We start from the raw sequence: 18121 nt of genomic DNA on the forward strand, positions 1-18121 counted from the left end.
ATCTCTTCTATCAAACCTTTTCCCTTCCTCCAAATTCAAATAAGTCATGTTCTCTTTACTGTACACTGGACAATCTCTTGTTCACATATTTACTGAATGTCTCAATTTGCCAAGATATTGTTTCTTGTCCTAAAAACAAATTTGGTTAACAGTGCAGCTGTATTTGCAGATAAGTAACACTGTGAATGTAAACACAGAGTTTTGTGGGATGTTTGTATAGTGTTACAATACAAAAAGTTATCTATTTGGTGTAACAGATTAACTGAGATGCAGGCAGATTCTTCAGAGATGCTGTAAGAATGAATATGAGATCTAGCGCGCTAAATGATTTTGATCAAGTTCTGAATATTAGATTCATCTTCTTGCTAAAATATCCAGACAGTCCATGCTGTGGAACTGGTGGTGATATGTGGGTAAGGTTTCCAAGTAGTGCTTTTGTTTTGGTGAGTGCTGTCCCATCGAAAAAGAATTTGTCTTTAATACAGCTGATTTCTAGAAACGAAGAATTGGGGGAGTGGGGTGGAAATCTACCTGAAGTGTTCCTGATTAGAAAAGTCAGCTGAGTTAGATAATGAAAGTATCTGCTTTACTGCTATAGACATTCCTCACTTCAGAATTGAACTGGTTTCATTCATTTTATATGTGAAATAAACCTGAGTTTATCCTTTTTATAAGCTGTTCAGATTACTAATTCTGAATCTTGCTTTTAATCACACTCTCAGGAGGTTGTCCCACTAATAGACTCGGGAGAAAAACTGCAAGGTCGAAAAGTGAATCTTAAAGTAATGGAGAAAAACATTACAAAATTATAATAAAACCTGAAGCCCAACTTAAAGATATTCCTATTCTCCTTCCCCCTCTCATCTTGTGATTTTTTATTTTTTTTTTTCGCTTGTTCTTGATGGTTAAAATTGTGGCAAATGGTTGAGATTTTTTTTAATTTATCTAATTCAGCAGAACTTACAGCTTTAAATTGAACTGAACTCATAACCGTCTGTGTGAATGAAGCATATGCTGTATGTTAGATTTATGAACTTAAACAATGTTTTAATACATGTCTGAAGGTTGCTTTTACTTTAATTGCATTAGGGATCTTGTGAATGTAAGTTGTCTTCCATGGATCCCATTCTGGGGCTGAATCATAATTACAGAATAAACTTTTTGTGCCCTAATTAATTAGTATTAACTTCCTTGTTGATAAATAGATTGTATACATGATGGATTCTGATAAATTAATGGGATTAATGATGCTAGCTCTCTGGCAGTTTTCTTAGAAAATAGGTAATTACCTCATTCACTCTTATCACTGACTAATACAATGACTATAAACAATAAAATAATGCTTCATTTTTTATTTTTTAGGTAATAATCTATGGGGATTTGCCAAAAAATAAAGAAAATATAATATATTTATCAAATCATCAGTGTACAGGTTTGTATTTTTTCATAACGCTTTTATAAATCTGCTCATCTGTTTGCTGTGTCTCTTTCCAGCCTTGCTTTAATGAGCTTTCCATCAGAACTTCTAGCACATAAGCCTGTAATTATATTTCTTTGTACAAAATGTGCTTTTTCTTTCATCAGTGGCAGGTATAAACTAGTTTAACTAAACGTTCTTGGCTTTTGTCTTTGCAGTTGATTGGATTATTGCAGACATGTTGGCAATTAGGCAGAATGCACTTGGGCATGTCCGATATGTTTTGAAAGATGGATTAAAGTGGCTTCCATTGTATGGGTGGTATTTTTCACAGGTAAGCCCATTCACTTCTTCCTTGCTCAGTGTGGGTCAAATGTATATGATGTGTTTATTTTGTGTTGGGAAGATGGAGTTCTGAGCTAACATTATTTGAATGTGAAAATAGCTCATTTCACTCTGTGTGATTAGATGCGCAGCTGAGTTGAGAGAGTTGTTAAAGAATGAGTTTACTTATAAATAGTTGCTGTGGGCAGCGTTAGTAGCTACAGATATTGCTGTAGAATCTGTTAGTAGCTGTTTCAAAATATTCTAATACTTTGTTCTTTGTTCTTTTTACTATGCTGTTCACTTAGCAGTAAGTGAAAACAGACTTTCTTGGGGTTTTTTTTTTGGTTGGTTGGTTGTTTTGTTGTTATGCCACAAACTGGGATTTTTAGTGAGCTATTTGTTTTTCAATTGTTTGGTTTTAATACAATGTAAAAGGGGATCTTAATATAGCTAATGTTGGTGACTGAAAAACCGTTTTGTAGCTGAGAATTTGCTGTATCAAGTAATGTTGTTGTACATCTGTTGTAGTTTTTGTGGAAATAAATAGAACGCCTTACTTTCAGAGTGACCAACTTACTAGTTTGTAAAGGAAAATGTGAAGAATAGGCAACTTACCCCTCCCTGTTACTGAGGAATGTATTGTTGGTAGTGTTTGACATTTTTAGTCTAAATTCAAAATAGAACAATTTTCCTTTGTAAACTGTATATCAAATATGAAATGCCCAATGTTGGTATTGTATCCTAGAACAGAGCCAAGCTTGTGCAAATTGGAAGCTATGGTCCCTTTGTTTTTGGCTGTGTGTTCCTGTCTGTCTCAGCACCTTCACTCTTGCATCCATAAGTTGAGCATACAACCACTGGTGGGAAGAGGAAAGGAGGCAGAACAGCCCTTTGCTGGCACCAACTACAGCTGTTACTGATTGACTCATATTTTGCCTCCAATAAACCAGTGCAATTTGGATTGGGTTTAAAGGCTGTTGGAGAGGGGAGGCTCAGATCCATGAACTGCTTAATTTAGTGTGTGTGATGTAGAAAGTGCCTTAAACAGTTCCTTTCCCAGTAATCAGATGTTGCTTTCATTTGGTGTAGGTGCCTACAGAGGTTCATAGACTTGGATCATGTCACCGAAAATGCCCATCTCTAGGGATTGAACTATCTCACTTTTATTTTAGAGCACAGATACCACTGAGGTTCCTGCTTTCTGTTCAGTGTGTAAGCAGTTCAAGTGTTCCCCAAGGTACCTGTAGATCAGGTTCAATCAATGTTGTTTTCAGCCTGAAAATTGAATGTCTTTGTTGTCCTCTGGATGAGTGCCCTAGGCAATGAGTGAGCTGTAAAGCTAGGCTGAAGCATGTGTGCTTGCTATCCTTTCATCTAAAATGGTACTGTTTAGAAAAAAAAATATGCTGCAGAAAAAAAAGTAAAACCATTTGTGATTTATTTTTATTGGTACACAGGTTGCTCTCCCAGTCCCCTAAATGAATACAAAACTTCACACCCTGTTGCCACATCCACCACCTCAATGTATTCACATCCACTGTTTGATCTCTATCAACGCTCAGCAAGTGTCAGAGAATGTCAGTGGGTGCCATTGTTTCCACATGGAGGAACTCAGTAACACAGCTTTGCTTCATACGCACTTCCATGTCAGACACCGTTTTGTCAGACTGCCCCTCTGCTGCCATCTGTCACTCGGAAACAAAATGTAATGGAATGTTGGTGGGAAGGTTCAGCCTCTGCTGCCATGCCTCCAACATCTGCCTCTGACATCATGGGCCAACAGAATAAGATAGAAGGCATTACTTTCTGAGTAGCCCTCATTCTTGTCCCCACCAACACTCCAGATCTCTGCGTTTTGATTCCACTAAAGAGACAGTGACCAGTCTGCTACGTGCTGTTTCAGTTTGCCTGTAATCATTACGTTGGTGATGATTTAAGTCTGATTAATTAAACTACAGACAGGATATCTATTCCATCTGCTTTCACTAGGTGTCCAAATTTTTTTTTTTTCCAAAATTTTGGAAAATGACTATTGCTTTGTGGAATATCCGGTGTTCAGTTTCCTGTCTGCTATACTGACTGTTAAAAGAAGGTTCCTGTGGAAATTAATCCATACACGAGCTACGCTTTAATTAAAAAATAATAAGTAAACCTGTTCAGCTTCATATTCCTCAAAGCATACAACTTCTATGAGACGTAGTGATGGATATACTTTTATCTGTATAGATAGGTAGTTAAAAATATATATAAATGTAATTCATTGGCATAAATGGAAGGCTGCTTACTGACAATGGTGATGCATGTGTTTAGGTTACGGATACGGGATGCAGCAGGACTGCAGCACACGCTAATAGGTATTTTTATTGTTTTTATCACACCAAACAGTGCAAAAACATAAAACACTTCCTGCCCTTCCTGTTGATGTTCTGTCAGTGATGTCACTTACACTCCACTAAAAGTTTCCAGAGCCGCGTAATTACGACATGCTCACAGAATTCATATTCCCTGCCTCAGGTAAACATCCTGTTTGGAAATAAACGTGGTCTGGATGTCCAGGAGAGCGAAATTCAGGCACAAAGGAAGTATATTTGTAAACATAATCCATTGTTGACCTAGAGAAGGGCTTTTAAAGTACAGCGGAAAAAAAAATTAGAAACTTAAAAACAATACTTCCAGAAACGTGTTTTGAAAAGCATTCATATATTTGATCTCTTACTGAAAAGGAAATGCAATACAAATCGGGGAATTTGAGCTGTATACAGTCGCATAACTGACATTCTTCTTTGAAGGCAGATATCTCATAGCAACAAAAAGAAAGGAACTACTTAATTAACCTGTTATGTTCCAAGTTTGATTTATTAGGTAGTGAGATTTCATAAAACTAACTTTATTATTTTTGGATGGACGTAAAATTTGTTTTGCCCTATCTCTCCTCCAAAATGCAGCCAGCTCCTATTCATCTTATGCCACCTGGTGAAGCTGGGACATAACTTTGATAAATATTTTTGATCTCTGAAAGTTTGCTTGACTCTTTGACAGAGGAAGTAGGTCCTTTCTGTTGTTCAGCATCAGCTCACGTACACTTCTGGTTGTTTCTGTATTTTAGCCAATTATTTAGCTAATGTGACATGTTGCCTCTTTGGCTTTGTATCTCTGTGTGTAGGGAAAGCAACACTTTTCTAGTTGGGTTATGTGCTGTGAGGGTGACCTTACAGTGGGTTATTTGTCTGTTCATATGTCCATTGTCTGTATACTTGCATGTTCATGGGAAATACAGGTCTATTTCTGAGCAAGAAAGTAGTCTGAGGTGGAGACACTGGGTTTGTCATTGGCATGGTGTCCCTAAGAAACTGTGCAGCAGTAACTTGGCTTCTGCGTGTTTACTGAACTTAAAATAAGGAGAAGGGGGTTCAGCTGGTTAGTGATTTGCTAAGTAAGGGAAGACTTTGATGAATGAGAGATGACTGTTGTCAGTGCTAGAGATAACTGAGCTGAGTTCACTCAGAGTGGTGACTTGCAGATTATATGGAACTCTTGTACAGTAGATGCTTCATTTCTCATACCACACTGAGTTTGCCCTTCATCAGAGCAGTTGTCATGCTGTCACTTTCTAAAATAAGACTTCTGTTTCCCTTTACTACTGTCAGATATTAAAAACAGCCTTACATGTGAAGTGTGGAGATAGCACGTGGCTGTGTTTGCTGCACAGCTGATGGAAGGTTTTTCTGTTCACGCTGTAAATCTGTCTGATACTGGTAAATTGCTCATGTGCTGGGGCTGCTGTTGTGCACCATCCTGCTTAAGCCCAGCCTTGGCAGACTGGGCATTCTGTTCCCTCCATAGTTCTGATCCCCTGCCAACCAGAGCTACACAGCAAAGCATTGCAGCTGACCACTGCACCATGGAGGGAGGCACAGCCACTAATACAGATTATTAATATTGGAGTTAATGCACCGTTGAATTGTTCCTTTTCACTGCAGCTTTTGGAGGGCAATATGTCTCATCAAGTATCATCAGCTGAACAGTTGCACAGCCATCGCTCCACACCATGAAAAAGCAAAGACATTCACACAGCCTTCTCTTCTGGCTGTCTCCTCCTAACCCTCCAGCTTTAGTCCTGCCTATTCTGCACGAATTAGATGATATCTCAACCCAATACCTTCACCCACCACAACGCTGTAGTTTCTACAACATACTGTATCTTCTGAAATATTTGATTGAGGTTCAGCTCTTAGAATTTTTATTGTCACCTTTCAATTAGTGGTATATAAAATCACAAATAAACAGAAATTATCTGACAAATCCTAGTGCCAACAGTCAGGGCAGGCAGAGAAGGGTATGTCTGAGTTAGGGAATGAGGTAGAGAATCCCTTAAGAAGACAGCATTTAAAGATGAAATTGTTATTTGGAAGATTTTTTTTCTTGAATTTTTTTTTTAATTAATTGCATCAGTTGTTAATTTTGAAGCATGTTTGTTTACTATGTGATGTGGCTAGGCTGTATGTAAAGCAAAGGTATGGAAGAGGGGGATATGATGAAGCAGATTTAATTTCTTTATAAAACTTGTGTGTGTTTCCGTGCTTTTGTCATCATCCCTTTTCTAAAGTTTTTGTGATAAACTGTGTGGAACAAGTTATAAAATGAATCTTTTCCAAGAAATGGTCCAACTTCTTGTAGTGGTTGTAAGTTATAATACTTCAATAGAATCATTTCCCTTATTCTGTTTTTATCTTATTAAAGGTTCAGTTCTCTAGTAAAGTACATGAAGACATTTTCATGAGCTATGATATTTACTTGAGTGCTAATTTTTGGATGTATAGGTGTAATACATGTAACTCCAATATTTGTATTAGTCACTGCTTAAGAGGAGGCACATAACATTGAATTAGTTAGCTTGCAACTACTTGTGAGTGAATTCTGCTGTTTGATTTCCCACGATCTACAAGTTAAGGTGCTTGTCTGTGGACGATTCCATTGCTGTCTTCCAATCAATTATTTAGCACCTCTAAACAAGACACTTCAAACATCTTACAATATTCTTTGTAGAGCTGATCTTTATATAAACAGATTCTGTGAACTTGCTTGCATGCAAATAGAGTTTCAAGTGCTTTCATCCTAGCAGAAATTGTCTTGTGGGCAATTTATAGCGTGAGTCATAAGGGTGGATATTGCTGTCATCTTATTTGCTCTTTTATCAAATATTCTACGTTAAACTATTTAAATATTTAATCCTTTTCATTTCTTTCTCTGCTAGCATGGAGGAGTCTATGTAAAAAGAAGTGCCAAATTCAATGAAAAAGAAATGAGAGGGAAGTTGCGGGCCCAGATGAAAGCTGAGACTCCGGTAAGATAATACTTTGCTTTCCCCTCCTCTCATCATTTCATTGACCTTTTTAGTGTCATTGGAGAAATGAGCTCATGCTTCATATCCCCCACCTACAAGAGAACAGTCATGGATTTGGTTTTTTTTTCTGTATCTCTACAGTTATTTTTTCTGATTAGAGTCAACTCCCTGGTGAAACTGCTGGAAATCAAACTAGTCCTTTTATGAATGATACAAACTTTTTGATTGTGTCTGTAGAGAGCAGGGAGGATTTAGATGAATATTAGAACACTTATTAACTGCTGATGTAACTTCTTTGGCAACCATATCCAATGTTCCCCATGTTTCAAAAGGTAGCATTTTTCTACTGCATTGTTCCTTGTCAGAAACGGGTATTTGTGTAGACTACCAGTTGTTTATCCTTCTGAAAGTCAAGAAGTATTCTTCCCAAATCTTTAATTAGTCATCCCCGTGATCAATCCACTGTTGGTGACTATGACATCTTAGAACTGAGCAATTTTGTCCGCTGCACTTGCAGGAAGAAAAAAGTGATCAAAATTGACAAAAACAGTTTGCGATAATTTTCTATTTGAAGAACGATTGCTAGTGCCAAGTGACTTTTCTCATGACTCCCTTTTTGGTTTGTGGCTCAGTGGTTAGAATCAGTGTGTTTCGTTTCCATTGCTTGCTGTGCATTAAAATGTTTCTTGCCTTTTTGGCTAGACTTATGAAAACCAACTCAGGCAAGTCTTGATATAGAACAGTTACATTTTCATTTTATATAGAACAATATGATTAGGACTTTCCACTCCAAATACTAAACCTCTTAAAGCTGAAACCTGGGTAAAAGGAACATATTGATTGTTGTGAGCTTTATACTCCTTTTTTTTTTTGGAGATCATGTGTTTGTATGTGGATGTGTCTGTGTTGAAAAAGTGTTTTTACACTTACTGACTGCTTTAAATGAGTAAAGCATCCCTGCTGAAGATAGAATGAGTTTGAGTCCTGTCTTGAACTAAGATTTAGCATGAATGTTGGTTTTTTTCTTGTTTGTTTTTAATTAAGTAAATCTATTTCCCATTTTGAGAAGCTAAGTTACGGTGGTCGGACATACGTTACCACAGCTGAGTTTTTGGCTGACATGAAATGACATCATTTCTGTAGAATTCCACATGTTCCACGTGCTCCTCTCAAGGGGAGCAAGTCTTGCCAGTGCACCAGCAAACAATGTGCATCTTCCGCAGCACAGTGTAACGTGGACAAATAGACTTTTTGTCTTTCTCTAAGCATCTTCCTGTAAAGATGCTGTAATTCTCTACTGGAGCATTTTGTGTTGATAAGGTCCAAATTCTGGTTTCAATCACATTGATAAAATGCTTTCTTTATTAGATTATACCTTTGTTATATTGTACTCTGTAGCTAATAAATTCTTTGTATTTGTTAGTGTCTTTAAAATGTTTTTGCTAGTGGAAAATAGAAATTTAGGTTAGAAAGTAGCTTAAACATATATATATTTTAGCATTACTGTAAGGATGAATGTAGTACTTGCTATTCATTGCGTCTTCATGAAACACTCCTTAGGAGCGTGTAATTTCTTTTATTAGTATGTTTGTTCTTCCTGTTAGCATGCCTCAGTGTATCATCTGGGACTATATTAGCTTAGGAATCTCTTCTTGAGAATGCATTTTCTATTCTGGAGCTCATTGGCAGTTGCTTAGCTGGTATGAAGCATAGGCATATTTAGATCTGTCTCTCTAATAATGTCTATAGAGAGAAGATGGCCATATTCAATAGCAGTAAATTGTGCCTCCATTACCCAGGAGAGTTCTGAGATGTTGAAAATATTGCATTACATTGTTATTTTCTGTATGTAAGTGGCAAAGATTCTGCTTTCTGTAAAACTTGCAGTGTAATTGGATAAACAAAGACAAACGAAGATCTGAGAAATGTATTTGAAGTCATCCCCCTAAGCAAAGCACTGGCTCAGTTTGCTTTCGTTGGTCTGGATGGAATCTCCTGGCAGGGTGTTTTCCCACAAAGACCTACTAATTTCTTGCTCAGCTTTTAGTTGAGTCTGGTTTTCTGGCTTTGCTCTGCATTCACTGAAATACGGGAGGTTGTTGTAATAATGTTTTCGTTATGGTAAGCCTTGATTTGAAGTCTGCATTAAATCACTCTGCTTTATAGAAGTATTTGGATTTTTTATTTTTTAATGCAGTCTTAGGAATGCATGTCTAGAAACTCACCTAATTCTGCATGTCTTTTGGAAACCTGTAAGTAGCATTCAGATTCAGTAAGTGGCTCCAGTGCTATACATTAACTTGAGTAATGCATTAGTTGAAGTGTAAAGGGTGATTGAAGCAAAAAGCTTCTCTTTAAAGCTGCTTCCACTGTGGGTTCTGCTTTTCGTGGTGGTTGATATTTACATGTGATTAATAAATAAAGTAAGTCCAGAAGGCTTCTTTTCCTGGAATCTTCTTTCTTTCTACTCATTGATTGTGGTTTGGACTGAAAAACTAGCTTGTCTCAGCTACTGCTTAGTAAATGTGGGACCACTTGATGTGTTTGATTTTTGGTGAAATTTGGCTGTCTAGAAGTTCCTTGGAGTTGGAAATAAGGCACAAAAACTGGGTGTGCTTACCAAGCAGCGTTGCCGTTGTCCTCCTATTGTACAGGGTAGCAGTACAGCAGAATAATGTTTAACCACTATAAAAATGTGTACTGTTTTAAATCACTTTCAGTCAAGCCATATAAAAAGGGACTCTCACACTTTACAAAACTGACATTGTCAAAGGCCTTTTTACGGAGAGGAATGATTGCATACGCTGGGGTAAAAAACAGACCACTGAACTGTCATATGAGGGAAGACTGAACTTTCTATAATCCACTTTATCTGAGAATTTAGATGTAGATGCCATAAATGCTCTTTAACCTGCAATTACTACTGAGAGAAGACGTGATAACCTGTGTCCTTAGTGCATTATTCATGAATAAACTTTTTGGCTCTGACTTAGTGTGGTGTTCACATCAACTGTAATGCTTTTAAAATGAAGACATTTTAATCAGTAAAACAAGTATGCTCTGAACTCATCAGCACAAGAACAAATTGCTGCAGGCTTCATGTGAAAATAATGAGTGTACTACTCTACATTTCTGTTAAAATTTATGCACTGGATGCTGCAGTTCAGAGTATGCTTTTGCTCTGCTTAGTGAGCTGCTGTGACTGCTTGCTTGTTGCAGGCTTGCATGGTGGAGGTTTTTTCCTTTAATGTAGTGCTGGAGAAAATCTTGCCTCTCAGCCACTACGGGAAGAATTATTGCCAATAGAGAGAGATGGAAGGGAATCCGTGTTAAGGGTCACTTGGTTATTTACAGTTTCTCTCCACATAAAATTTAAACAAAAGAATCCAAATGATTAATGTTCAATCTGTCCAGAGACATCTCTGTTCCCATTAAGAAACATAAGACGCGTAGGAATATGGACCCAGCCTCCTGCTCTAGTTAGATTAGCAAACCCTTTTGTTGTTTTACTGCCTCCTTTCACTTGATTTCTTTTAGGCTTTTCTATAATGAAAAGTAAATTAGAGATGGAAAGCGAGCAGAAAATTAAAGCAGCCTCTTGGCCTCTCACATGCACAGTAGGCTTGGGCTAGCAGTCTGGTGTGGCCAATCTCATGTTGGGGCAGGGGGCTGCGTGGCACTGTTTCCTCATTTAGGACTCCACCTGCCTCCAGCATCTCCTTCTGTCCTGTTGTTCCACCTTGCTTCCCAAAAGCAGTGGAGCTTTAGCTTGGATGTACACTAAGCTCTGATGGTAGCCTAAAGCACTGCTCCTCCTGTATATTTTCATAGTAGAGATCTTCAACTGCTAAATTTTCTTATTTCTTCCTTGAAACTATTTTCCATCTCAACTCATCGCATAACTAATGTAACTATACACACGTCTCATTATTGCACCTTTCATTGGGAAAGCTCACTCAAAACTGTGGCTTTGTTCACAGGACATAAAATCTGTCTGATGGCTAACAAATGGCAGCGTAACACCTTGTGAGTGAGATTATGGCACAGTTTGAAGGGCACTTTTGTGTTGATGTTGTTTTCAGATAAGTTGTAACAAGATAAAAGCAGTTCTCAGTGCAATGATCTATCCAGCAAGTACTTTATATACTATATATGATAGTATACATACTATACTCAGTCTGCTTGTTTATAAAGAAAGTTGACTCTTCTGAACAGCAAGTTTCAGTTTGAAAATGTGACTTGTGTTACAGTCTGTCCTGCCTAGAGAAAAGGAAACCTGCCTTTTGAGGTGCTGCATCTGGTTACCCAGAGGAGGTAGATAACCCAACTCTGAAAGTACTTAAGTCCAGGCTGGATGAGGCCCTGGGCAACTTGATCTAGTACTTGATCTAGTGGCTGGTAACCATGCCTGTGGCAGAGGGGTTGGAACTTCATTATCCTTGAGGTCCCTTCCACCCCAAGCAGTTCTATGGTTCTGTGATTTAGCCCAGTACAGCCAGTATTTAGCTAGTTACTATGTCTTGGTTTTGTCATTCATGTGACAACTGTATAAAACTTTGTCATCTGAAGCAGTGCCAACCAAACAGCAGGAGCCTGAGGACAGATACATTAATTCAGCTGTTATAAGGCTTAATGTAATCATTTTGTCATATACTTCCTATTTTGTAAATCCCTGGCAATTTCTTTACAAATCCTGGATGTCTTTGCTTGCTTTCCTTATATTGATTTTTGTATTGTGTTCAAATCATGCCAGATATGCTTTCTCATACCGTATCTTTCTCAGTTATTGATCTGGGTGTTAATGTTTCTCATTTGGTTCATCAGAAGTATATCTTTCAGGCAAGAGTCTAAATCAATTCAGATACACGTCTAGTTGCCAGGATGCAATAATGAAAATACTAAAATTAAGGAAATGCATGCTTTAATATGATTTTGAAGTTTGTAAAATTCAATTGTTCTCTCATGTCACGCTCTCAGCAACAGCACCATAAATGCAGGATATCTTCAGTCAGTAGCACCACTTTCTTGTTGCTGTATGTCCTTCTGCAGAGTGGCAGCTGCTGTCTGTAGGGACACCCTTCAAATCCTTGTGTATGGACAAGTTTTCTCTTTAGCACCTCCTCTCCTTGTATGCTGCCTTTGTTCTGTGTTCTGGAGACTTGTGTCTTGCTTCATGCCCCCTTCAGCTGCAGCTACACCAAGTACTTTTCTGACACTGTTCTGTCTCGAGGACTTCCTCAGCTGCTTCCTCCTGTCTATAAGCACTGCTTTGCCCCCCTCTGTGCCATTGCTGGCGATCTTTAGCAACGCTGAGAAAATTAACAGAGTTGCTGTACACATGAAAGCAGTTGTCATCACCCATTCATTCCTTTAACTTGTAGAATAAAGGACAAGTTTACAGACTTCACACTGGGAGCTCCTCAGATAACCTATGCCTCTTCTGGTTTTCTGGCTTGAACCAAAGTCAGTAAAATTCTACTAGCTGAATCCTAATCCACTCTTTGAAACTTGAATTGATCAGAGATAGTATCCTGACATTTGTCTGTTATACAGAAAGAGTTATGAAGAATGCGAGTTCCCTCTGAACAGAGGGATCTATTTAGCTTATGTTAAAATTGATTTGTCAGAGAACTGGGGACTGTGGTAATGCAAAGGTTGGTTTGTCTTTTTCAAAGAAGGTAGCTTTTATGTAGCTAATGGCTCTAAATGAAACATCTTGTAACAAAAAAAAAAAAAAGGCTTTAGCTGCATCTAGTGTTTCTAGGCAATTAAAGTGCTCCTACAATTCAGCAGTTCTTAATCCAAGTTCAGGGGAGCTTATTTAGTTATTAAAATCTTTAGAGATTTGTAATTCTTATAATCTCTGGATATAGTGCTTAAGGTTTTAACTTCTGCTGCCCATGTTGGGAGAAGATAAGATCCAGTGGTGCATGTAGCTTCGGTAGGCTGGGTGCACCAGCAGAGTGTCATCAGCAACACTGTGAATATAACAGGGCTTCTATTTGCATTCCTGAGTTTTACCCAGGTAAAGCAGTCCTATTGGCTTGCACGTTAGGTTTATATATGCTGAATTTCAAGCATAAAGCACTTCCTTGTATTGTATGCTTTTAATTCAGAGGTTTCAGATTCTGGTCAGCAAACTTGCTCAGCTGCTTGTGTTTTAAAGGCTTAGAAGAATAATTAAAAAATAATTTCTCCCCTGCTTTGTATTACGCATCTAGCACCAGGATAAGTAGATTCTGTGCTCCATTGTGTAATCAGATTTGCTGCTTTGAAGGCTGTTATTGGTGCTATGTGTTTTTAAGAGCTGATCTCGATACCAGGGAAGGTTTTCCTCTCCTGCATACTTCACTTTCACATTATAACCATTATACTACACTTGGGAGCTGAGCAGTCAAGCTGTAATGAGGGAGGAAGTGTCTTCATCTTGACATGCTATTTTAAGGATCCAAATTACATGGTTTGTATATAAGTGTCTTTATGAAAAGAGAAATGCATCTTAGTTTGAATATTATGCCCTTTCCAGCTAATTCTGGAAAGTTCTCATTTGCCAGCTAAATATTTTCAACATGCATGCATACATGTTGACTTGAGGAAGGTGCGAATTTTGACTGATCTGAGAATTCCTGTGTCCATCCCTGTGGTTATGCTGCTGTCACATTAGGATAAAATGCAAAACTCCATGCCTCTTAAACCCATTTTCATTTGCTGTTTCTTTTTCATTTAGTTAGTGCTGCTATTTTTGTTTGGATTTTTTTTTTCCCCCATAATATCTGTATACATCTTGGCTTTCTGCTGATCTTTGAAAATTCTTGGACTTTACCAGTCTCTGCAGTCTGTCAGTTCTCCTTCTCTGCAAACATGCTGCTGTGAGTACAGCCTTTCCTCTAGCTCCATTCAGCTCCATTCAGAAAGTCTTGCAGCTCATCTCTTTACCGTGCTCTGCTGGTTTTGCCATTTTAATTTTTTTTTTCCTTTGCTAGATTCTCAGCTACATACTGCATTTTCCTCTTTCTTGATCTTGTACTGACCTCTCCAGCCAGCTCATTTCCTAGATTTCTTCCCTTCTCTGCATTTCAGTACATTTCCACCTTCCTCTCTGCAGTAATTCTGGAGAATTCACTTGCTAGGTCCTTTCTTTCTGCATTCATTCTTTTCTTTTACTGTTCTGCCATCATCAAGTGCAAAATACCAACACACTGATATTTTATGGGCCAGAAGCACATTATAGTCCTGTTTATCTCTTCTGAGGTTTTATTTTACCATGCATCATTTTGTGATGCATTCTCCCACCAAGGTCTTCATGTGCTCTAGTAATCTTTCTTGTACTGTTTTATAAGTCCATTATCTCGTTTCTTGAGACTTATTTCTGCAAAAATAACAAAGAAACTAAATAGCCTAGGCAGAGTATGCGTGATTTTGGTATGCATGTGTTAGTTTATGTTCAGTTCCATCATAGTTACTGTTGGTGGCAGTAGCCTTTTCTTCTGTAAATGAGTATGAAATTTTCACAATGAAGTGTTGTTTTCTTCTACTTTTGTATGCAGGAGATGATGCAGGGCAGGGGAGTGTGTTGGAAAATCACTGTTGTGTTTCAAAAGCAAATTGAAAATTCATCAAATTATGCTAAGCTATCACTTCAAGTTCATAATATATTTGATAACTCCTACGTGAGTGAGATCCATAAAGGTACATATCAGAGCCATTGTAATTTCAATTAATGGTATTCCTAATTGTGAATGGCACAAAATTTATATAGTATAAAGAAAGGTTAGATGCAAGATCTGTATTAAAGCAAAACACTTCTTATTTAGATCCATTGTGATGTGTCAAAGGACAGATGTTATATTTCAAGTTGAATATTACTTTGGTACTTCTGAATATCTCGTCTTAATCCACTTAGAAAAACAATACTGTTATTGATGTCAGCTGTTCCTGATTTCCTTGCTTTTGTTAATGCATGTTATCTTCCTTCCTAAATCACCTGGATACCTGTGGTGTACATTCTAAGAAAATAATTTTGAAGTCCAAACAGTGAGCTAAGAAATTTTTAGCTCAAATATTCTGATTTTTTCTTTCTATAGTTAGGGTAATAGATGGTGTGAACTAAATGTAGTGTGGACTTGTCAAGTGTTGGTAATTTCTATAAAAGGAATCAGCTTGAATTCTTTATAAGAACTTTCTGTTTTGTTTTGCTTTTTCATCCCACAGATGTTTTTAGTGATCTTTCCAGAGGGGACTCGTTACAATCCAGAGATACCAAAAGTCATTGCAGACAGTCAATCATTTGCTGAAAAAGAAGGTAAGCAGAAAGATTTTGATATCATTCTTTTATTATAGGTTTAACATATGTTATATAAAATGTTACGTAAAATGAAGATGATCTCACCTTAACAGGACTGTTAAGTCTTCCTGCTTGATACTTAAGGGTTAGACTCAAAAAACCAAAAAAGCCAATGTGTTTCATACCAGAGTAAGATGAATATACTTTGTGTACAGACGTTTCATGCACTTCAGATTATAAAGGAGTGTTCATTCGCAAGGAAGTTCTCTCTAGCTTTTATTTATATGTATTTATGAACACTCCTTTTCCTACTCTTGAAGGACATAGGAACAACCTACGTAGGACCAAGTCACTGATTGGTCTAACGACGTTATAATTCCATTTACGGTTGTTACTGACATAAAGAGTATTTGGCACAAGGAATGCTGCACCTTAAAGGAAAGTCTTCTGTTTCTTTCTCTTGAATTACTGTTAACACTACGATTACTTCCTCCAAGAGGGTTTGTTCCACTTTCACCTTCCAATCTTACCTCTCCTTGGTTGAAATTTATTCGCAGTTGCGTCGGTGAGCATTGGCATATTCTCCATAACCACAGATAGAATTATTTCATCTTAGGAATGTTTGGCAAAGGCTCCCAGGCGTTTTCATTTTTCTCACAGCAATGCACAATACACATAAACTTTTAACTCCAGCAGTTCCGTCAACATGTTTCCTGGCTTTGTTTTTTCCTGTTGACGAAAAGTGAAATAATTCATTCAGAAGGTAAACAAAGACCAACAAATAGGTCTGGTAAATTCATTTCTGTGACATGCTGAAATGAATTCAGAAGTCTGTGAATCAGCCTGTTGATATCATCAAGCTATTAAGCATTGTTAGTTCTTGTCCAAAAGGATATATGCCTTTCTTCGCATCCTTGGGAAGAATGGAATTTGTTTGTGCGTATGTGCAAAGAGCTGAAGTCATAACATATTTATTCATCACTTCAGCTTCCTGTCGGAAATGAAAGTCAAATGTTTCATTTAGTTGTGGCGGTTCTTTGAGAGTTCAGAAGGGGTGTTGGATATGAGGTGTTTCTTTCCTCTCCTTTTTCAGAGAAGAGAAAGGGCTCTCATTGTCATTACTTTAACAAACCTCTGAATTACATATCTACAGTTTGAAAAACAGTAAATATAATAATAACAATAATATTAACCTGTTTTGTGCTTTCAGAGCACCTGTTTGTTTCTTCTAGTGCTTGTCTCTAGGTTTGGTCTGTTTTTGTTTTGTAAGGGTTACTCCTTTAAAAACACTAAATGCGTCTACTTACTAAACAGGAAGCACCTTCTAGTTTAGAGTAGAATCCTCTTGATCTGCTTTTCCCTGTTGCTGAATTCTTTTGTTGCTATTGTTCACAAAAATTTAGACTCTCCTCAATTTTTTATACGGAGAGGGTGGGAACTGTCCCTGCAATTCAGTGGGAAGATTGATACTCACTTGAACTAGAGCATCCCTGGCCAGGATGGCCAGCCTGCCTGACGCTAAAAGCTGCATACCAAGATGTCCTTATGGCTGGGAGCCACAAGGCACAGACCACGCATGTCGGGGACCTCCAAGCTGCAAGGGAACTCTGAGTGACCACCAGCAGGAGACAACAGCTACTCCCCAGAGCCCTGCCATGCAGCAGTGCCAGCCATGGCTTGCACCTTCTGCTTGGCAGTCCCTTTGCCACCAAAGTTCTAGCTGCTGGCTGCAAGCAGGACTCCAGCACAAGAGCTGCAGCTGAACACCTCCCCAGACATCTACTTTACTATGAGACAAAAGTTAGAAAGTCACAGCGTCCAGTAGCTTTTCCAGTCAGAGAATGAGGGCATTCTTTAACTTAAATTTTGCCCTTCGATCATTATAGAGAAATAAAATGTCTGATGATTTTACCTGGTCTTTAATGCAGAGCTTGGTGCTGCAGTGTTGGTTTTACTGACATGCAGGGGAATTTTTGTTGTTTTGTAAAATACGTCTTGAAATGTGAGTAAGCTTTATAATGGTATTTTTTCCTACACTTTTGCACAGTTTACGTACTGAGGAAATAATGCAAATGTAGTATAGAAAAAAGTTGTTTAATTTGCAAGAATTAAACATTGATTTGGTGTTATTTTCTCTGCCAGATGGAACCAGAGATATTGTACCCAAAGATAACACAGCTATTCCTAGAGCACAAACATAACTCATGTTTACTGTCATGCTGTCTGAAACACTGTTTTTGACTTAACTGTGTGTATATGTTTTATTAGTTTTTCAGAGAGGAAGTATGAAAAGTTTTGTGGATTTGATGTTTATTTTTATTTTCCATGGGCTGGATTTTCTTCTAGAGAAGATTTATTGGCTTAAGCAGAATTATTGGGCTGAACTTAATTACCTGGTCTTAATATGACCTATTGAGTTGCATCTCATAGCTTGATATTCTTTTAAAGAAAGTATAAATAATGGACACAGTCTCTGTCTCTTACAGTTGGCCAGAGACCAATTAAAAAATGTTTAAAACCCAGTCCAGAAACAGATGCAGAGGTTCACATCCCAAAAGCTTTTTTTCAGATTGCTGGCAGCAACTATTATGTCTTTACCATCGATACAAATGTTTAAATAAATCTTATCTGTCTATGAATAGGATGAAAGGATGCAAAAGAATTTAAAGGTGATTGAGGCTCCCCCTTGAAAGGTAACTTTTAAAAATACAGATTGTACTCTATATTGCAGCTTATTCTGTCTTAGACT

The 18121-nt window shown here is 37.7% G+C and overlaps 2 protein-coding genes across 2 annotated transcripts in view; both read left to right on the forward strand.

Annotated features, from left to right (window-relative positions):
* Positions 1-18121, forward strand: part of TMEM14A (transmembrane protein 14A) — a 199077-nt gene that overhangs the window by 114852 nt on the left and 66104 nt on the right. The window lies entirely within an intron of this gene.
* AGPAT5 (1-acylglycerol-3-phosphate O-acyltransferase 5) overlaps positions 1-18121 on the forward strand; it is a 56330-nt gene that overhangs the window by 13574 nt on the left and 24635 nt on the right. The window contains exons 2-5 of the mRNA XM_052697637.1: positions 1363-1432; positions 1636-1751; positions 6999-7088; positions 15300-15390. Of these exons, the coding sequence (XP_052553597.1) occupies positions 1363-1432; positions 1636-1751; positions 6999-7088; positions 15300-15390 (367 nt within the window). The remainder of the gene's footprint in view (positions 1-1362; positions 1433-1635; positions 1752-6998; positions 7089-15299; positions 15391-18121) is intronic.

This window comes from Tympanuchus pallidicinctus, unplaced genomic scaffold, assembly GCF_026119805.1.
Source record: "Tympanuchus pallidicinctus isolate F22 unplaced genomic scaffold, pur_lepc_1.0 scaffold1, whole genome shotgun sequence".
Classification (NCBI taxonomy): domain Eukaryota; kingdom Metazoa; phylum Chordata; class Aves; order Galliformes; family Phasianidae; genus Tympanuchus; species Tympanuchus pallidicinctus.